Source organism: Hippocampus bargibanti, linkage group LG04, assembly GCF_051943395.1.
Source record: "Hippocampus bargibanti isolate YZ-2025 linkage group LG04, ASM5194339v1, whole genome shotgun sequence".
NCBI classification, from domain to species: domain Eukaryota; kingdom Metazoa; phylum Chordata; class Actinopteri; order Syngnathiformes; family Syngnathidae; genus Hippocampus; species Hippocampus bargibanti.
This window is the reverse complement of record NC_142737.1, coordinates 24,722,952-24,745,707: the sequence shown is the minus strand read 5'-3', so window position 1 is coordinate 24,745,707 and position 22,756 is coordinate 24,722,952. Positions and strand designations below refer to the sequence as shown.

General features: G+C 40.1%; 1 protein-coding gene across 8 annotated transcripts in view; it reads right to left on the bottom strand.

The window, feature by feature from the left end:
* sema4c (sema domain, immunoglobulin domain (Ig), transmembrane domain (TM) and short cytoplasmic domain, (semaphorin) 4C) overlaps positions 1–22,756 on the bottom strand; it is a 119,822-nt gene that overhangs the window by 47,287 nt on the left and 49,779 nt on the right. For 4 of the 8 annotated variants that reach the window (XR_016114738.1, XR_016114739.1, XR_016114740.1 and 1 more), the window contains 2 exons: positions 21,085–21,153; positions 1,390–1,596 (listed from right to left, as the gene is read on the bottom strand). Coding sequence is in view for 1 of the 8 variants with exons in the window: in XM_088994821.1 (XP_088850947.1) it covers positions 1,390–1,596; positions 21,085–21,097 (220 nt within the window). In the remaining 7 variants the exon portion in view is untranslated. The remainder of the gene's footprint in view (positions 1–1,389; positions 1,597–21,084; positions 21,154–22,756) is intronic. The other 4 variants (XR_016114741.1, XR_016114742.1, XR_016114743.1 and 1 more) reach the window with 1 other exon arrangement.

Below are 22,756 nucleotides of genomic sequence, written 5' to 3'. Positions count from 1 at the left end.
CAGCAAAATTATGAATGGAAGAACGAGAAGAACATAATATGCAAGCTGCTGTAAAGGCAGCTACTCTCACAGCACCATCCTGTGGTCATAAAAGTAGAAAAATAAACACTTTTTCTCATTATCTAAGAAAACCTGTTCCTTTATCTTAAAAATATTGTAATTATTGTAATACAGATTCATTAACTGCATGTGTTTGTTGAAATATACAAAAAACCTGAGCATATGAAACAGCAATCTACAATATTGAGGGTGGAAAAAAAATGGCAATAATATTATTTTCCACTCTCAGTTCAGCGGAAACGTAAAAATGCAACCCAACCCCCTCCAGAAAAGCTTTTCAAATATTACCCACACAACTGCAAGCGCATTGTTCTCCAGGAGAGTAGAGGAAATCCGAGCTCCCTGCGAAAACGTCACAGGAGCATTTTGGGTTTATTCAAGAACCATACAAAGCAAAATGGAGGGAAAGGATAAAAGTGAAAAAGGGGAGAAATGAGCCTGGGAGATGGCTAAATAAGATGAATACTTTGAATAGTTGATACTGTGAGGTAAAAACAAAATGCAAAATTCACAAGAAAGAGAATGCTGCACTTCCCCTTGACAGATTAAAACAAGCGCCGTTTGTAAATCCGCTTACAACAATTGCTATTGTTCAGTGAAGAAAGTCAGGTATGGCTGCAGTGGAGGATGGAGGCAAAGAGTGCAAATGCAGTTTAGCACCTGGATTAGATTATTTCTCTTTGATTTTGGGTCAACATCAGGGTCTGAATAAAAATCTGGCATCATCCGTTTTTGATAATGAATGTCCAAGCAGAATTCATTTTCTAACACCACATAGGAGGTTAATTTCACCGGGAAGATTGATAGTTTGTGACACACTTCTTAACCAATGACTCTATCAGAGGAAGGAAAAACAATCCCGTGGTCAAATTTCAACACCTTGCTGAAAGTCTGCTTGAACCAGCCACATGCCAAGGTGACATAGCTGAGGAAGACGGAAATTGACAAAGTGAAAAAAATAAATTGCAGATCCACAACACTGCATTCCTGTCGGGACACAACATATTGAAGAAATTGTGACCACATGTCTTATTTTATCGAATCACAAACATCATGTCGCAACTGTCAAGGAAAAGATAGATTGCACTAGCTGCTGTGACAAAATACCAAAAGAGGAAACGGCATGTAGACAGGAGAGAAGGTGGATAAAACTGCACATCCGTTTTGTAAGACAATTTTTCAATTTTGTCACAAAGTTTCAAGCACAGATGCGGTGGCATTTTGCTGGGCCACTCCAAAGAGGGATTTTGGATATTTTGTACCTTTTAATGTCACAATTCAATAGTTGTGGAAGTCAAACACAGTCTCTGTATTGCACAGCACACTTACCCTGATAGCGCACAGTCTTGCGTGGGATTGGGTTCCAGTTAAGTCCCAGAGACTTTTCACATCCAAATAGGCACAGTAAGAGCAAGACCTTCACCCAGGCCATCTCTCTGACGTAAACTCCCATTTGATGGAAATGATGCGAGCGGAGCACTGGGACCTCTCTCTGTTGCAAGAAGGACTCAGGAGAGCAGAGAAGCTCCTGGCAATCTGCCAAATGGAAAAAAAAACACACCATGTATATTTGAGCGAGGTAAAAATCCACTCTCTTCACTCGGTTATGTATTAGATATTTATCAATAAATTATAAACTACACTTACAGCAGTGTTACTAGTAACACTTGGGCAGTCATAAAAAAGAAGACAAAAAAAAACAAAAAAAAAAAAACATCCATCCAATGTGTTAAATTATTCGGGACAAAGACTGAAGACTGCACAGGCAAGAGGCGAGGTACCGTTCAGGACTGGTTGCCAGTCGATCATGTGGTAAATAGACATAAATGATTTACACATAAATTTGCATTCTTCAACTTACTTATGGACAATTTATAGTTTTCATCAAACCAAATGGTGGCAGAATGTGCGGAAACACATGGAGGGAGGAAGACATGCTATGCTCACCATTCAGTCGCCGTTGCTGACATGTTATTTTCAATCAAAATATTGTGAAGAATAACTTATGTAAATAACCAAGGCAGACAAAACCACTGCAGATTCCAAATCTGTCATGGTGCCAACGTCCGCCCACAATAACAAAACAAAACAAAAAAACAAACATGAGCAAAAAACAAACTTTAATGACCTTTGGCTGGAGGTTTGGGGAGGAAAGTTTTGTGTCGCTCCTTTACTCTCATTGATGATAAAAGGTATTGGCACTCAAAAAGGTGTGAAACTGCTTATCATTGCACTCTCGTTGAGCCAATTCAGCAGCAGTATATTAAACCGGAGCTATGTTATCAAAGTTAATTGTGCTGGCAATGCCTCAGACGTCAATGCGTCGGAAATGAATGTTGAGGCAAGGACGATTCAATAGCAGCATGCTGTAAATGAACATCTTTATACCTAATGAACGTGTCAAGTGTACAGCGACTGTGTGGCATTAAAAGTCAATGACAGGAGTCCCAAAGGCACAGTGTTTGCCTGACATAAATTCAAAAAGTTAAGCACAATTGAACTCGGGAAAGAAACACATCACCCCTGAACAGTAAATTTGGTTGCTGAGTTATTCTGCAAAACTATTGTATTTAGAATCAGAATCAGCATCATCTTTATTGGCCAAGTGTGTAGAACATACAAGGAATTTGTCTTCGGCAGAACATGCTGCACTAGTATCATCATAAAAAAGACATGACCAATAAGTATGGAGGACACTCATAAAGGCTATTGTAATCTAATCTAATTCCTTAATGTAAGGGGAACAACTGAAACAATGTGCAAGGTATCAAGCTGAGCGCCCCAAAGTGTCTAGTGCTGGAGATTATATCGGTCAGTAACAGTGGTTCAAGTCCAGAGCTAGAGACACAATGATTTCGTCTGTGTAAGGTCTCAGTCATACACGAGTGGTCCATCGATGAAAAGGTTTCTCCAGCCGTCATCTGTACGTCCGACACCTTCAAAGAAGTACAGATGACGGCTGAAGAAACCTTTTCATTGAAAGATACAATGATTATAATGGAATGTTGTTCCGCAGGGTTGTACAAAATTGCAAAGAGGCACTATACAGTTAGATTTGGGTAACTGTATAGAGAATTGATGGCTAGGGGGAGGAGCCTGTTGGATTGTCAGCTGGATTTGGTACGCATGGATTGGTAGTGCCTGCCTGAGATGGAAAAGATTGTGGGCAGGGTGTGAAGGGTCCAGTAGGATTTTCAGTGCCCTTGTCTTGGTTCTTGCAAGTCCTCGAGAGTGGGAAGGGCAGTGCCAATTATGTTTTCCACCGATTTGTATGTTTTTTTAAATGAGAAACTAAGGCAGCTTTCTTGAAAATAAAATGTGGCATACAGTATTTATTTTAAACACTTGAAAAGGCCTACGGTGCCTTATTGCAGTAAATGGAAGCTGATTACAGGTTTCACACATAGGAGTGAACTTTACATTGCATAGCAAGAAATCAGAGCTGTTCTTTGTGTTGTCTAATTTTAAGCAGATTCTTTACTTACAGACAGTGTAGGTCAGGGGTTGGGAACCTATGGCTCGCGAGCCATATATGGCTCTTTTGATGATTGCATATAGCTCGCCGATAAATATTACATATTATAATACATATTGTCGTTTTTTTCGTCGTTCATTTCCCGTTGGGGCTGCAGTTGGCGCAAAGCGCAATTTTGATTGGATGACACTGACCTAGAATGGCCGAAAGCGCCATTTTGATTGGATGATAGTGGCCGTCATGTTGAAACAGGTAAACGCCCCTTTAAATGAGCCCAACTAGTGCACTTCAGCGTGAATGTACCGGAGCATTAGAGGAGAAAAAATGTTATGATTCTAATTTGCAATGAAACAATACAATCGATGAAACAGTCGAATGTCAGTGACATTTTAACAAGCCCCATGTTAACGTTAGCATCAACATACTTCTGCGAGAAGTAAATTGCATATAGCAAGTATGGAAGCTTATAAGCCGTGTGCAGGCTAGCTAGCAGTAACTTCGCCTCTGGATCGGCAAATTGAATTTCATTCCGATTGTTTGCCTGGATTTTTACCAATCACGAGGAACGGAAAACCATTCATGTTAACGGTGAGTACTATCACAAAGTTATTTTAAATAATACATTCTGATATTTTGTTTTTTTTTTTTTTTATATTTAAGTGGCCGCGCGTGCGCGCGTGTGTGTGCGCGTGCGCACGCGAGCGTTTGTATGTGCGCGCGTGCGTGTGGCTCTTACTGAAAAACATTTCTAAATATTTTACTTTTATGGCTCTCTTAAAATTAGATATCAAGTAGACAGGATGAACTTACATATATACATAACATATATTTGTTAATGACTAAAAGCAAAATAATAAATCACTGATGCCAGCATCCAGTATTTAAGATCAGTGATTGAATATTGTGAGTTCTTCCAGACAGCCATTCTTTCATCAGAGTTTGTAAAATACAGCGGCTTTCTAAATATGCCTGTGGTGTGCCAATGGGTTTCAATGAATCACTGAAATTGAATTACTGTATTAGGAGGTGCCGAAAAAAAAATGGGAATTAAAGCTAATTCCTTTAAAGGGAAGTCAAGTCAAATATTTCCAACATTATATTTAAATGTGGTATCGTGATGAATATTGTGTTTGTGGGACATGAATAGAGGGAGAAAATGACAGCAAGTAGCAAAATGCACAAAAATGGGGGGGCTTTGGTCCTTAATTCATAATTCACAAATGCAATATTATTTTAAATACTGTACTACTGTGTTTGGACTACTGGGGGTTCATAGGGCATAACACTCAATTTTTTAGTTGAATTCTCCTGGGAAGACTATACAGTATCCATCAAATTCCAATTTGGTCTCTGTCATTTTGAACAACATTGGTTTCAATAATGTAAACTGTGGAAGTTTCTGTTGACCTTTCACAACCAGAACAAAATGTCAAATCTGCACACACTGAATGCAAAGTATTTTAACTGTTTATGTCCAACGTTTTTGCCTCTGAATTCCTTATCTCTTTCTAACCTACCTCATGTGCAGCAGATGACATTTCCTAGCAAATAAACACAGTTGATTTGCTTCTTTGGTGGTGCAGCAAAATGAAATTTAAAGAGGCGTGTGCTTGTGTGTCCATGCATATGTGCGTCTATGCGTGTGTGCGTGTGTGTGCGTGTGTGTGTGTGTGTGTGTGTGTGTGTGTGTGTGTGCGCCAATCAAAACAAAATAACTATTATTGATTCCATGTTTATAAAGAAAATAAGAGGGTGAGTCCAGATCAGATGATGGTGATGTGCTGTGAAATGACCATGATCAAATGCTACATTTGTGTGAAATCGGCAAATCTGGAGAGGCACCCTACTGGCTTTAGTGGATCGATCGATGCTGGAGGCTTTAGTGGGCGGCCAAAGCTTGAGTGAGCAGAGAAGAGATAGAAATGGGGTATGGGGGTTGGGAAGTTGAAGGGAAGGTTGAATAGATGGGAGGAGGGGGCAGATTAAAATTGAGGGTGATATATAAAACCTAAGGGAATTTTCCCTGTTTTGATAACTGTAAAAGGGGATCAGAGTGAAGTGAGCGTCTTGAAGGCTGGATTAAGTGAAGAAGCAAAGCAGAGGATGTGTGAAAGATTGTGGCAGAAGACCCTGTGGAGCTTCTTCTACATGTTCAAATATGGATCAATGTGTTTAGAGTTTACATTTACATGAAATCCTGATACAATTTCCCATTGTAAGAGTTATTCATAAGAATGTTTTCAAATTAAAATTATTACAAAGGGGGCAGAGGTGAGGAACGCTTCTAAAATGAAACATTGGTACGTGGTATTAAAGTGAGGGTCATATTTTGTTTTCCATTTTGCACAAGATGTGAACAAAATAGCGTAGCTTTGTTGTAAATTGCAACCCATTTGATGAAAATTAAACCCAAAATTGCAACCTTCTGCAGTTAAATATCCCAAAGGGATACCTATGAAATTGAATTACAAATCCCAATTTAATTATAACAGCCTGAGATCTTTCGGGAGGTGGGGAAGGGGGTCGTGGTGGATCAATTGTAAATGGACATCTGTAATTTTACCCACCCCTGCCACAAACAAAGAAACAGACAAACGGACGAGGCACCCCAAAGCATAAAACGGACTTGATTTCTAATCGTAATGCGGCTCTGTTGATGCTGCTCAGTGCAGAAGAGGAATCATTTATGGCGATTAAAAAGAGTATTTTAACAAGATGACATGTTGCTTTTATTGGCCACTCTTATCTCAAAACCAGTGTACGACTAAAATTGCATCGTTTTTCATTGGGTGGCACCCAAAGAACTTCACAAACACATCATGCATTCTTTGGATCAAGTCTATTTTTATGATTTCTCAGGATGCCACAGCATACATCCCAGGTCTCCACATTAATGTGGTCATCGCATTACTGCAATCGCATTGTGTCCCGCAGTGTCACCTCATTTGAATCATTTTTTTTCGAAGCTGGTGCTGTTGTTGAGGCTGCGTTAGCTAATGAGCTGCGGCATTGGAAGCCTAAATAATATCAGTACTCACTACTCCACAAGAAGAAAGCTCATTAAAGCATCTACAGAAATGCCACATGTTCTGATGAGGTTTCTGAGCCTGTGCGTATTTTTGGTTGGAACACAAACCCACACACACACAAAAACATACACACACGCACACATACACTGTCGTGCACTTGAGGTAAAATGACTCCCTTAAGGGAGAAGCAAAGTAGTGGGGGCTTTCATCAATGTGGGGGAGGAAGGTTTTCAACTTCATTCTTCAAGTGTTCTTTTTTTCCTTGTTAGTGTGCAAGTCTTTTTACACTGCCCTCCATCTCACCTTTATTTTATCCATGTGTTTTCCTGACAGCTGTTTCCTTCCTCTCTTCCTCCAACAAAGTCCCAGCTGATTGCCAATACAGTGTCTCACTTTTAACCCCTAACGTCTGACTTTTGTGTGGGTTGCAGTGGTGGTGTACACCACTCGCATCATGTCCATTAACCCGTAAGTTCAGACGCGGACGCACACACAGACACACAGACACGCACACACGCGCGCGTGCGCGCCCACACACACACACACACACACACACACACACACACACACACACACACACACACACACACACACACACACACACACACACACACACACACACACACACAATAAATGGTAACCCCCACCCTGTTCCTTCCTCTTTCGCCTCCCTGCAAAACAAACACTTGATGCAGCATCAGCTCCCTTCCTTCCTTCCTTCCGACGCAAACTGGACATCTTTGACTAATTTTCCAGCATTGCAATGAATTTGGGATTGGATAGTACCAATAGATAGTAACCGTAACAGGTGATAACAGCCTAATTTTAATGTTTAGGTCGGTCTTGAGGAAACTAACTACGAACTACGAACTATCATGAAAAAAAATCTAACTGCATCAAGGTCAATTGTCATCATAAGTGTGATGACACTTATGATGACAATTGACCTTGATGCAGTTAGATTTTTTTTCATGACTTATAATCCATCACCTTTAGCATTCATGGAGCAATTGCTACATGTCAGGAAGAACATTGCAGGGTAGTTCGAGGTCATAAATTGTGAATTTCGGATTGGCGGATTGTTCGGACGTTCTTATCCTTAAAAAGAATTCCCTCTTCACCAAACACGACAATGGGGTTCCCATTTCTTATCATTCTGGTAACCAGTCCAGGGGCAATGCCGATTGACTAAGGACAGCTGGGATAGGCCCCAGCATGCCCGCGACCCTTGTGATGATAAAGCTGTTCATGAAATGGATGGATTATTATAATTCATTGAATACATTTCTACATTTCTACAGTTTTTGAGAAGGATTCTCCCGTGATGGTATCATAATACGAATTAAATATCATGACGCCCCCACACTGCAGAATATTTCTGCCTGAGCCTCAATTAAATACACTAAAAATATGTTGGATTACTGGATGTGCCTCAAATTCGATGTGGTTTTAGCAAGTCTAAAAATTGTATACTTTTTGACACAGAATAGCGAAATGCACTGCGACATCCAATAGGAACAGCCAGTGATGGGTATTGCACCTACCAAATTCCTAAACACACTCAACATTGCCCAAATGTCAAAATGACAATGGAGTTATTTTTTTGCCCAGTGCACACTACCACCAGATTATCCAAGGGTGATGCCACTTGTGCACTGGCATGCCCAGAAGGGCACAACACGGTCTCAAACACACTTGATCTGACACAAAATTGTGGAAAGCGACTCTAATCTTTCGTGCCAGTCTACCACAATCAAGCCGATACTGTTGCTACCACGATACTAATAATACACTTCAAGATAGAAATATACAGTTTATCAATACGTCTGTGTAAGCCCTCAGTCGTACAGTAGTGGTCCATCGATGAGAAGGTTTCTTCAGCCGTCATCTGTACAAAAGTGAAGGTTTCGGACGTTTCGCCTCCTATCCAAGAGGCTTCGTCAGCGAACTAAAGTCTGACTGGTCGTATCGGCCCCATTTATATATCCCTAATGTCCAGACATGGTGGCGCCGGACACAGCTATGATAGGTCCCTACTCTCAGGTTGGGGGGGGGGGGGGGGGGGGGGCAGGGGACCCGTCCCTGTGGCCCCACTGATTGTTCCTACATTCCTGACTAACGACTGGCCTATTACCCCCACTCCCCCCGGTATCACCTCATCAGCATAACGACCCTCATCAGCATTGCGAAAGTTGCCTAACCTGTTTTGCCTAAGCAGGCAGTGGAGAGATATACACTTCACAGCAGCAAAGTTATGAAAAGAAGAGGACAGAAAAGAAAGAAATAGAAAAACAAAATAGCGAATGCGCTAGCTGAATTCGCTATTTTTGTTTTTCTATTTCTTTCTTTTCTGTCCTCTTCGTTTCATAACTTTGCTCCTGTGAAGTGTATATCTCTCCACTGCGAGACGAATAAAGGTACATCCTATCCAATCCAATCCAATCTTCAAAAATACAATGTGCAAAGGAAGTTACAAATACAATTCTTGATTGGGGCACAGACACATTTAGAAAGATGAACTGGAAGCATGTAAAGCTAATGAGAAATATGTATAATACATGCACTAAAACATCCGCAGTAATAAAAAAATTCTTGCTGGAACAATAAAAATAAAATCCTGCTGTCTGAAGAGAAGTTTTAGACACCTGTCTTCATGCTGTTGAGATGTTCAGGTTATATCACTCAAAGGAGACTCACTGAAATAAATATTCCTTGCTTCATGGTAATTTGTGACCTAAATTCATCTGCAGTTTCATTTTAGTTATTCTGACGGTTATAATGGTTATATGTATGTTTTAAAAAGCATCATATGTACCTGGAAAAAGGATGCAAAATACTTCCAACAACAATAGGGAATCATGTTTTTCTTCATCTGAAATATTTGGATCACTGTTCAGCTTTTAAAATACTCAACTTTCTCAACAACATCCAAAAGTGATTTTAATCCCATCATCAACACATTCAGCCTGGCAAGTTTCATGGTACGGCTGGAATTTAAATGTACAAATGTCCAGTTGAGTCACCTGATCCGAGTTCAACTCTAGAGCAAAACGACTTAAAAAACAAAACAAAACACACACACGCACGCACACATGCACGCACACGCACACACGCGCACACACACACGCACACACACACACACACACACACACACACACATCTCACGTTACAGAATTCTCTGAAAATTGATGTGAGATGTGAAGTGAGAAACACCAACAAGGACTTCCTCTGACTTAAATGCTGAGGGAAAACATCAATTGCTTTATCAACCTTTTACCCAAATGGCAAGTAAGAGAAAGTAAATAACGCTGACGAGAATGAATTATGTACATTCAAACTATCAGTGTGCTTCTTTTATGTCATACAAAGTACTGATTTGGAAGTTTACCTTTAGAATAGGCATCCATATTTCTTAAATCTCAGTAGTCCAAAGTGACTAACACAATATGACAACACGTTTTAACACTCGAATGTAAACTATGTAGAATGATGGCGGAAGGTATTGTTTTTTGGCTAATGAATGAATGACAACAATTCTCCCTCTCGGTGTTCATTAAAACAAATGCCGTTGCACATAAGTGTGTGGCAAACGGGGTGTAATGATGTTACATATCACTATTTGTTGCAGGTGATGGAGCACATCAGAAAACAACAATACCTATCATGCAAATTGTTTGCGGTTTGGTATGGTTTACTCGATGGCAAAATATCTCTGTGTGATGCAACTTTTCATGTCGTTGTCATTTATGTTAATTTGAATTTCAAAGGGGGCGGCCCGGTAGTCGAGTGGTTAGCACGCCGGCTTCAAAGTGCAGAGGTCGCCGGCTTGCCTCCCACTCCGGCCTCCCTGTGTGGAGTTTGCATGTTATCCTGCGAGGGTTTTCTCCGGGTCGTCCGGTTTCCTCCCACATTCCAAAAACATGCGTGGCATGCAGATTGAACACTCCAAATTGTCCCTAGGTGTGAGTGTGAGTCTGGATGGTTGTTTGTCTCTGTGTGCCCTGCGATTGGCTGACAACTAATTCAGGGTGTCCCCCGCCTAGTGCCCAAAGACGGCTGAGATAGGCTCCTGGATGGATGGAAAATTTCAAAGGCACCAGTTAACCCATTTTATACCTGTGAACGTTCATGCGCGGACTCTCAGAAAATTTTCTGATGTTACACAACCTCTGAATTTCTTGGTACCATATGTTGATTATCGGTAAATAGTAGAAAAATATTGGTTAATAGTGGTAAATATACATGAAGTGAATGATCAATTATTGTGCTTGTGTGAATGTCAAATCTGTTAATTAAAATGTTTAACATTGGCAAGACGCATGATGTTTTTGCAGACTAATTGTTTTCCATTTTCATTTTGAAATCAGTAAGTGCTGAGGGAAATTTAATGCATAATTTTATGAACAATGGACGCTGTAATGCTCGACACACCAACATGTACATTAGACATATTTGTCATGAAAGTACAACCATCCATCAATTTTCCAAACAGCTTAACAAGAGGTGCGGTGGTGCTGGAGCCTATTCCAGCTGTCTTCGGGCAGTCAGCGGAGGCCACCCTGAACTGTTTGCCAGCCAATTGCAGGGTACACAGAGACAAATACTGTAACTCATTCACACTCACACCAATTTAGAGTCTTCCATTAATCTGTCATGAATTTTTGGGAATGTGGAAGGAAGCAGAAGACCTGGAAAAAAAATCCACACGTGGATTGAGAGAACTCCACAAAGGAAAGCCAGAGCAAGGATGGAACCCTGACCTCTGGACCGTGAAGTCAACATACTGACCACTTGACCACCGGGAATGGAAATTCGATATTGCTAATAAAACCAAATGTTAATTAAAGAAATGCATTCACATTGAATAAATTTTAACGTACGTTAGAAACACGTTAGAAGGGTTTCTTCATTCTGCGTTAATAGGCTGCATGAGTAAGCCTAAGATAACATTAAGTAGAGACCATGTCTGTGAATACAAATGAGCACTTAAGCAATACATTCCAAGCATTGTACCCTGGAACCCTAATGTACTGGTGTAAGATGAACAGATCATTCGGGCACTTAGGTAACTATCCAATTTAATTCATCATACATTATGATGTGATAATTCTAAATATCTTAATCATATTTTCATGCCAAAGAGGCATCATTACAGGCAGCAAATTTAAATGCTTCCTTCATGAGATAACTGTCGTTAAAAAAATGGATGGATGGTGCATTGTGGAAACAGCGTGTGAATCAATCAAATAATGATTGTTAGTTTCAATGAGTTGCCAATGACTGAACAACATAAGAACAAAATCTCAGACATATCACCAATCAGCAAACACCATTAATGTTCATGCACCAAAGCACATTTGCATGATATTACTGATTTTCTAAACAGCTCAGACGCGCACCCACCCGTTCAAATGATTTCCGAGTAAATGCCAACGCATTTCCAATTGAAGTATAACTTGTAAGCGCCTGCCATTATCTTAAAGCGAAGCAAAAGCTATCCCTGCCAGGCCAGTTCTACTTGATGAATGTCAGAGAACAAATCCTGTGGGACGACATGCTGCTCTAGTTACTGTCTTTCTGAAGCCAGCTTTTATGGTTGGCCCTCCAGAATCTCTGAGGGCTCTGAGGATTTATTTACTCCCTCCGGCTTGCACGGACATTCTTTTTCCCACTCCCGCCTTGTCTATGTCATGGTCGGCTGGTCAGGCATGGGCGGCTTATGATTCTTTGATCACCTCTCTGATCTGCTCCATCATTGTCAGGGGCCCCATCTGATTAGAGATGAAATGGATCTGATTTGGGCGATGACCACAGGCCAAACACCTGTTCGGACCTGACAAATGATAAAAAGGTATGTCGAGGCGTGATGAAAGCTGTGAGCTTGACAGGCCATGTAAACGGACAGTAGGCCATCTATTGTTGGGATTTAAAGTACATCTTACATTTTACAATCCATGCTGCAGTATGGAGATTGTGCACTTCTATCACATTCCAAATTAATGTCATGTAATGTCACGGAAATATTTCCTAAAGCATGCAGCTACTCCAAATCATAAACTTTATTTATCTACGGAGCTAAAGTGAATTCTGCTGATAAATGAAACATTTGCTATGGTTTAATTTTGTGGATTATGCAATTTTGAGCCATCTATAATTAAGGAATCCACTTTATGAACACTGCTCCAATTGTTGCGTTTATATTAATTTATGAATTTATAAGAAAACCTTTAATAGTCTCACAATGGAGAAATGCCCAATTTAGAAAGGCAAAGTTATGAGAGGAAGAAAGTACAAGAACAAAGCATTGGAACTGCTGTAAAGGCAGCCACTCTCCCGATGCCATCTTAAAGTCATAACGTACAACATAATAACAAAATAATATGACACAACACAAACAGTCATACAATCTTAACCATTTTTATGCATCTTCTTTTTGTCTGAAGCAGTGGGGCTGAAAGAGGAGAATCAGTTTCGTTTTCCCAGTGGATCAGGGACATGCTGAACTTACTGTATGCATGTCTGCTACAAGCCACGTTTTGAAATTTGTTGATAAAGATACATTTTAAAATTGTTTATATTGCTGATTAGTAGAATACAGCACTTGATTATAACCATAATTGCTTTTTTAAAAACTGATTTTTAAATAAAGTTAACTGAGTTTATTAATACATAGAAAAGAATCAACAGCCCTCATAGGATTTCAAAAGAGTGCTACAGACGAAATGGTCCATCCAATTGTTGCTAATGTAGTTGGTGTTTGGGTTTGTTTTTTTCTCCCTTAGCTGTCAAGTGAAATGACGTCAAAGAGTGAAACTATTCTCGTCTGTTTGTGTTGCACTGATCACTGGAGTAACCATTTTGAGCAAAACCTTGTCTAACTGTCCTCTGATTAGTGCACTGTATGCTTTCTGTCGAGCACTTAAAATCAGACAGACAATGTCAGCAATTAGCTTGTGAACATAAAGAGTCACATATTTCCCTTTGGAGTCTGCAAGAACCAGAAGAGGGTAAAGAGAAGAGTGGATAATTGTCTTGGATTCCTCAGAGTGACAAAATATCAAATCCAAGAGAATACTAATGCCTGTCTGTGTTACATAACCAACAAGACAGCTGTTTGCTAACTTTATTAGCTGATAGTATGCTCAGTGTTTTGCAAAACTTCTAACAGCCCAGAAAATCAATTAATGCAAGTTTAACAAACTGCAATCAATAAGTATTCTTTTTTCCAGTTTCATTTTGAGTGAAGACATTTAAGTGTTCACGGACAGCTTTAATCAATGGATCTCAGCTATTCTTCCACAGGTCCATTTTCTCCACTGCAGCAACTAATCTCACTCAGAGTATCTCCCAGGTCCCTCTGCTGCAAAGTGCTGATCAGGATCTTGTAGAAAGCCTCTCTCTTGTGCAGAGATTGAGCACTATTGCTTCAAAAGTAAGTGCACCATCAAGACGCCTCTCTTGTTACTACACAACTTGTAAAAAGGAAAATGCCACATCAGCATGTGATTTGTGCAACGTTCTGTATCTGACTTGTTAGTACCTCAATTAATGTCTTTGCACTAAAGTGTGTGCCTTTTCAACTTTTGATATAGACGGCTGACACCAGAGATGTGCAAATCCCGCTTGATAGGTTTGTGTTAAAAAGGCTCTCTCTACAACTACTACAACACAAAAAGTAATAATAATAATAATACTAATAATAATACTAATAATACTAATAATAATAATAATAATAATAATAATAATAAAACAAGAAGAATGATCAAATCAGCATCAGTAGCTCTTTCAGCTCTTGCTTCTGATATTGCTAGCACATGCTTTTACAATATGTAATCATAAAAAAATGTTTGTCATAGTCAGCTTCAGGTTGCCAAGATAAAACATGTCTGCTTTGATTAATGAATCTTGGAGGAGGAAAGAAAAAACATGATGATACAAAAGAAGTCCGTAAAGACATTCTGTCATATGTCCCTGACACAGTATGTGTCTTCCACTGTCATCCTTTCTCAGCTCGACCTTGTGCTTGACAGTCCAACCATGTTGTTGATGGGCACACGAGAGTGCAGTGAGAGGAGCTAACATCCCCGTGCACTCAAAACCAGCCAGCAGTGAGTATAAGCTCCAGGATGCTAGGCTGCAGTATAAAGTACAGAGAAACAAAAACTGCAGCAACCAGTGCATGTACATAAAAAATAACAAATAAAATAGATAAAGATAAAATATGTAATACAAAGTTAGGACTATTAGGTCTGTGTAAGCTCTCAGTCGTACAGGAATGGTCCATCGATGAAAAGGTTTCTTCAGCCGTCATCTGTACTTCTTTGAAGGTGTCAGACGTTTCGCTTCTTATCGTTCATACACTAGCTTGCTTAGGCAACATAGGATTAGGAATACTGATGAGGTGATACCGGTCGAAGTGGGGCAATCAGGCCAGTCATTAGTCAGAACGATAGGAACTATCAGTAAAGCAGCTGCAGGGGGTAGTCTTCTGCTTCCCCCAACCTGAGAGCAGGGATCTATCATAGCAGAGTCCAGCATCGCCATGTCTGGACAGTAGGGCTATATATATAGGGCCTAAACTACCAGTAAGACTTTAGTTTGCTGACAAAGTTTCTTGGATAAGAAGCGAACTGTCCGACACCTTCAAAGAAGTACAGATGACGGATGAAGAAACCTTTAGGACTATTAGCTACATAATAACACAAGTAAGAGATCTGGTGACTTTTTTCCCACACAATCGCTGTCTCTAATCTTGCCTTAATCAGCACACATGACAGCTTGCTCAGCAACACATTTTGCTTCAAAGCCTTCGATGCTCAGAGTTAGTGCTATGGAACTTACCTTTTGTTTTATTAACAGCTCAGTTTGTGCAAAGTTTTTAACACAATTACAGTCAAACTAAAACAGGAAACATGCATTTACTCGACTGTCCGTTGAGCCACAAGCAATTCACAAGCAATTGCCCAGTATTGAGTTGTTAACTCGGCTGCTCCGCAATGCTGAGGTGCAAGGTTCAATTCCAGCTCCGGCCTTCCGATGTGCATCTTCTCCCCCTTGCGTGTGTAGGTTTTGCCCTTGTGCTCCGGTTTTATTCCACATTCCAAAAGCATAGCTGTCAACGTTAATGGTGCACTATAAAGGTGTGAGAGGAGATGGTTGTTCATCTATGTATGCCCTGCAATTGGTTAGAAACCAGTTCAGGGTTTACCTTGCCGATTGGCTGATGACAGCTGGGACAGGGCATGCCCCCGACCCTATTTGATGTACTTCCACTCCCTCAAACATTTGTCAGATTAACTAGAACGAAGAAAAGCAGATGCAGGCCCTCCCGTCCACATTCTTCTCAATGTATTGACAAAACTAATTTCACAGGTCAACTCCAACATCTAAAAAAGTTTTCATAAAGCGGTAACTGTTTAGTTTCTATAGTGCTTCCATTTTTAGTGCGGTTAAAGTTGTCCCAATATGTTGGTCCTTTTAGTGAATGTTACAAAGTGCTTCTCATGCACCAACGCACTAATGAAATCATTCCCTCCAGGCCAGGTTCCGACAAACCAACGAGAAAATTCCCTCTGTATTGCTTTTCAAGCACTCACCAAATCGTATTCTCGACTGTATGTTTTAGTACTTTAATTAGCTTTGAATTATATAAACTGCTTTCTTGATGCCTGTAGGCAGTCAAGGCACCATCTCAATAAAGACCAACTGTACTGGTAGGAATACAGAACACGTCCACAGCCGGGTTTTTTTCACTGGCCCTCAGTGGCTTAGCGAAGCCGCCCACTGTTCTCCTGCAGAGGCTATTTTTTCAGGAGTGCTCTTTTCCTTTCCATGTCCTCAACTTATACTTAGCTTCTTTATTCCAGCATTTAATTTCACAAGAGTTGAGGACATCATGCTGAGTCAGGATCCCCGGAGCTTAGTGAGGTGGCGTTGAACAGAAAGGTGACACCAAACCGGGGATTCCAACAGAAGCGAGGGCAATATACGTCAACAACAGCATGCTGTTGAAAAGGACTCAAAGAGATGGAGAGGCCCTATTACACTTTTGAGTTTCAGGTGGTTTAAGGTGACTTTTTAGCATTCTATTTAAAAAGTCCACCCATCTATCACACATGTCCTGGGTGCATCTTGTTGCATCTTGATAAACACGTTTGAAATTTCTTAGCGAAAAGAAAAACTCGTTTGCAACCATTAAAATAGCTGCCATAAATGTGGTGAACGCCTTTGGAACATTTTACGTCCTTCAACGAACCTCGATGAAAACATCAACATCCGTTCCCTTTGAGACCATTAGCTGCTCATTGGGATAAGCTTGAATAAACTTGGAATAGAATAAAGTACATGCCTAAATGATGAAGCCACATTATATGTAATCTTTATCAGCTCTATTGTTTTGCAATGCTGCCTTCTAACAATGTTGTGTAACACCTACAAACACTTACTTCCATACTGGACTCTTGAAGCCTATATTCTGCATGCACACTGACTTCTGCATTGCTGCTTCATATAACCCAGGGGTGTCAAAGTCATTTTTTTGCCGTGGGCCACATTGTAGTTATGGTTTCCTCTTGAGGGTCGTTATGAATTTGGGGAACCCATTAGAATGTTTAAATCCCTTCAAATATTACATATAGAGCACACAGTAAATTAATGAATAACTCGTTTTCAAATCTGAAGTCAAGAATAATGACTTTTATTGTGGTTGACATCCAAAAATATGAAATTTTGGCTCAGATTTTAGCAATTATCATGGAATTTAACAAGTTTGATTTGCTTTCGCGGGCCGAAAAAAATAATGTGGCGGGCCGGATTTGGCCCGCGGGCCTTGACTTTGACACTTGTGATGTAACCCATTACTGCATATGCCTGACATATGTATGTGCAATTATATAGTATTCATCTAAATTTGGAATGTTTCTCGAGTTTTTGTGACATGTGTCCTTTCGGTTTTGAGGTGGAAACATTTGGGAACCCAACCAAAGTCATGCTCCTAAACATAATGCATTGTTTAAAAACAGATTGCTGATGTTTGGAAACTTTTCACGATTTGTGAATTTTCGTGGTAAATTGTGTTTTCTAACGGAACACATGAACAATACATGTGTGTGTTTGGATGCATGAGATAAAATTAAAGTGATATAGAAACTGTGGTTATGATTAATGATTTGGTCAGTATTTTCATTTAGGCCACAAAATTAATGTTGGAGACCTGGTCAATTTTATGAGGCAATAAATTCAACTAAATAAATTATCATCATTCAAATAGCATTTTCAACAGCTGGGTGAGAGGTTATATTTTACCGTCCGCCAAGATTAAAAGCTTGGCATTGCAATATTTTCACAAGGACCAGAGCCACGTGATGTGTAGTGGATTTGTGTATAGCTGACAATATGTCATCATTTTAAGAAAAATCTAATCACTAGCATGCAGCTTCCAAACTCATAATTAAAAATACATTTGCATAGATATAATGCAGCTAAATTCCTTAAATTGTTAATTTACTGTCTTTTTATTTTAAAGCATTTAAGACTAAAACTATAAACAAAAAAAGTCATTAAGACTTAGACTTCACAATGCACTGCTAAGTCAAACAATTCTGAATCTGCCCTTAAGCAAGGCACTTAGAAGAGAGGATGAGAGCAGTGAAAAGTCAGCAGTTTGTTGATATTGAGCAAAAATTATGCAAACAGTGCAAAGCAGGTCAATTCATAGAAAAGGCATGCATGTTCAGCAGATCTGTACTTTTACAGATAAGGGCTACTAACTGAATTTAACTCGTATGAATGGCTGCAGCAGCCATTGCAGATACTGCATACGTTGGAAGGAAAATAGAGGCATGAAATAAGGCGGGGGCGAAAAACAGTCAGTGCTGTGCTTTGATTTTTAACCCGAGGATCGATTAAAGCTTGATTGGGTCCATTACGTGGGGGTTGGTGGATGGATAGGTGAACCACAAGTAGCTCTCCTCCAGACTCGGTTTTACATTAACCACTACCTGCTCTTCGTGTCTCTTCAACACGTAAATTGATCAAGATCAAATGTGACTCTAGGAGAGGAGTGCCTGCCCGGGATGGATAGGCAAATATGAGGGGAAAGTGTTTACTGGAAGATAAGATGGGATCGATTGAGAGACAAGGACCTCTGCTACAGGGGAAAAGAGGATGGAGCCGTGCGAAACGTCCGACACCTTCAACGAAGTACAGATGTTGGCTGAAGAAACCTTCTAATCGATGAATCTTAAATGTATTAGCCATGCCAGGATGAGGCATGGCGATGTGCAAAAGGCGCAACCGTCACTATTATGCTGGTCATTTGAGAGCTGAGTTCAAAAATGTAGTCAGTGCAGTGTGCCTGTGTAATGGATACCAGTTCGGATTGTGCAAAAGTATCTTAATAAAACCTCACTCCTTGAGCGAGAGATAGCGGAAGCCTGTAGGGACTCGACTCTCAACCCAGAGGCCGGTGGAACTGTGGGTTTGAGCTTCAGGCAGGACGACTGTCACACTCTTTTTGTGAGGAAGACTTGTGGAAGCGCTATGTTAATATTATATGAAAAATGAATGAAGATTATGTAACTGCAGCACAGCTAATTTCTGGACCCAAAATACTTGTTTAGGGCATTTCTCAGAGAAGCATGGATGTAATCAACATTGGACTTTGCACTATATCACAACAGGGAAATCAACAGTAAATAGTGTTGAATTGTATGCGAACAGGATGTACAACTACATTTTTTGAGTGGACTCTTATTTCATTGAATATTTTTATTGAATTGCATTTATAGTAATATTTAGTGTTTTTCCCCATTTTTCATTGCTTTTATTTCCAACATATGGATTTTATATATAATTGGGACAGAGACAATTGCAAATTATCATATAAAATTGCCTATATTTAGAAACCAAAAAAAGTATACAGCGTGAAGCAGAAATATATTATTTATTCGATAATATTCAGATCATGATAACTAATCATGTATTGTTTCTATTATTTCCCTCAACCAAGAATCAATAATCAATGATCAGTTTAGATAATAGATTCAAATGAAATTAGTGTATACATCTAACTGTAAATAATACATCGATTTGAATTCCTAGCAAAAAGCATTTCTATTCTGACATTCTGGCTAAACTTTACTGCCGACTATTTTAGCTCTTCGGAACAACACAAATGTAGGTTAGCTGAACATCGCTCCCTTACCCGGGTTCGATACCAACTCTAAATAAATAACGTGGCCTTCTTTGAGTCATCCGCTTCACAGCTCATAGCTTGCTAGATGTAACATTGATGCTAGCTCAAAGCATGTGAATAAGCAACATGTACTGTATTAACGTGACAGTTCTAAACGAACTGTGGTATCTGAGATACCTGTAAAACAATATTTTCCGGACTATAAGGCGTGCCGAATTATAAATCACAACCATATTTTAAAACTGTTCCATATATAAGATGCACCGTATTATAAGGCACCGCTTTAATGAAGGATATTTTAAAACATTTTCCATATACACGCGTTTTGCTGATATATTTATATCGACTGTGACTTTCTTGCATCAGCAAACATAGAAAGAATGGAACATTTTCACACATGCGCAGTTGATAGCAAATGCAAGGTACGGCAACTCCAAGTATCCAAACAACCCACAATTAACTTTTGTGATTAATGCACCACATGGTGCCAGGCGTAAAATGAAGAAAAAAAAAGGGTCTGGCGGTTGTGGTCGTAAGTACGGGTGGTCGGAAGTCACGGCGGTCGTAAGTTGGATGTTACATGTACAAGACACAGGATCATAAGGTGCATGCTCAAGCATTTGAAAAAAAAATTAGGTGTGCCTTACAGGACAGAAAATACAGTAAATGAAAAGCCCATCGGTAAATAAAATGGCCTTTCAGGAGTTGGGGTGTCATTTGTACTCTGAATGTGACTCCCATGCATGATTTTTCGTGTTAATTAAAGCAGTGACAATTCAAAATAATCAGTTTGTAGGAATAGTCCATGCCGTGTGCAGCTTCTAGCCCAAAATCACCTGGGAGGTACTCCAATTCACCATCAACTTCAAGGAGGACAAGCACGATAAAAATGGGATAATAATTGAAAGCAAAGTGTTGTATTGCATCTGTCTACAAGGTTGTGTTGGCACATGATGTGTGAAAGGGTACGCTGTTAAGTGAAACATTTAATCTGCTTCCACCTGACAAGTGTCAGCCTGTTGTGATGTACACAACCTCCACCATCTTTGCAGCATTTCCTTCACCCTCCATTTCTTTCCCTATCTCATCTCCCTGTCACTATTTCTCCCCACACACACACACCCATCTGAGCCTGTTTTCCTCACTCAGGCACGATGATGCATTCTATCCGAGAAAAACCTAGACAACCAATATCCTCCATAACTGTGACAGACAGAAGGATAGATAGCAATTATTGGAGTGGGCATGATATAAGCACACTGGGAGTCAGAAAGTGAGGCAAATATGCCGACTTTGAGTTAAAATATGGATTGCTGAATAATTACCTGAAAGTTGCATTTCCCCCTTACGTCTTTATTTTCGGTACATGCCTGTTGATTGTTTTTTGGATGTGCCTGTATGGATGCAATTAAGAAGAAAATCAATTTACTCTGATCCTCAGTATTTTATAACTGCATAAAAATGTTTTTTTTGAGGGGGGTGGTGGACTTTACTAAAGTCTGCCATATATCCATTTTGCCCTATCAAGCTTACAACTGTCACATCTCGTCGCCGTCCTGGGCGCGCCCCGCCCCTCCTGTCATCTCCTCCGCTGCTCCCTGGAGACGGCCCCTCCCATCATCACGCACCTGGGTTCCCACAGCTGTTTGTCATTCCCGTGATTGTGCCTTCTGACTATATCTACCGATTGCGCTATCCAGTCTCCGTCGGAATATTTCGGAAGTCACCCCCACTACTACCTTGCTGTCAGGTTCGCTATTTCTTCCATTGCCTTTACGCACATTCCCCACTTTATGAGTTTGTTGTTTTGCATGCGTGTTCCAGTAAAAGACTTTACCCTGATCTCTGTCTCGCCGTTGCATTTCGGATCCAAGCCTTCCCTCCTTCCCTCGCCACTCGAGCCCGGCGTCCTTGCCTCGAGTATCGTAACAACAACAGATTGTGAATAAGCATCCAGTATGCTGCTATGACAAGGACATAGGTTTGGCGTCAGCTCTGAAGGGGAATGGGACTCATAAATAATAAACTGACTCTCTTCTGGGGGTTTTGTCGATTTTATGGTGAAAACTTCTACCGGCTCTTCAATACACTCCATCTATAATTGAAGATGCAAACACCTTTGTGTTTAGGGGATGGCCAGGACATGGAGTGTACCGCACAAAAACCGTAACAATGAATATCTCCTGAACATGTTCTCACACACAAACACACACACACGCACACGCACGCACACACACACACACACACACACACACACACACACACACACACACACACACACACACACACGCACACATGCACGCACACACACACACACACACACACACACACACACACACACACACACACACACACACACACACACACACACACACACACACACACACACACACACAATATATATATATATTGTTCAATAGTTTAGTATGATATTGGAATATTTGTGTTTTTGCCATTGCATGATAATTTCCAACATAAGCATTTTGTCAAATAAGAAAGAGCGCAGGCAGCAAAGTCAAGTGACGACTTGGATAGAGGCTCCATCTCGAGTGCAACAAAACAAAAACAAACCCTTGTTTTAGGTGACAAAGAAAATCTTGATTGACATCTCAGTTGCATGGAATTGCACCATTGGCTCTTGTCATGGCAAACTTCAATTTGTTCAGGATTGTCATCATTTGAGGGCAAATTTCCTTCCAAAACTGGACAGTCGTAGGCTTGGAACCCGACTTATAAAATATGATACTGGTTGAATTCAGAGTTTTTCTTTCTTTTTTAGTTGACTGCTGTCTCTGTGTTTTATTTACTATTGTTCTTGTTGGCAGTTTTTGTCCAACAAATCAAACTGGATGCAAGAAATCAACACAAAGAGGAAATTTATTTTCCTAATGGTAGTGCTGAAGAACAAATGTTATGTTTGTATACCCCCCACCCCATTTCAACTTCACTTTAGTTCAGTTTTATCATTGAAGCATCACTACTTCATAAACATGCAAA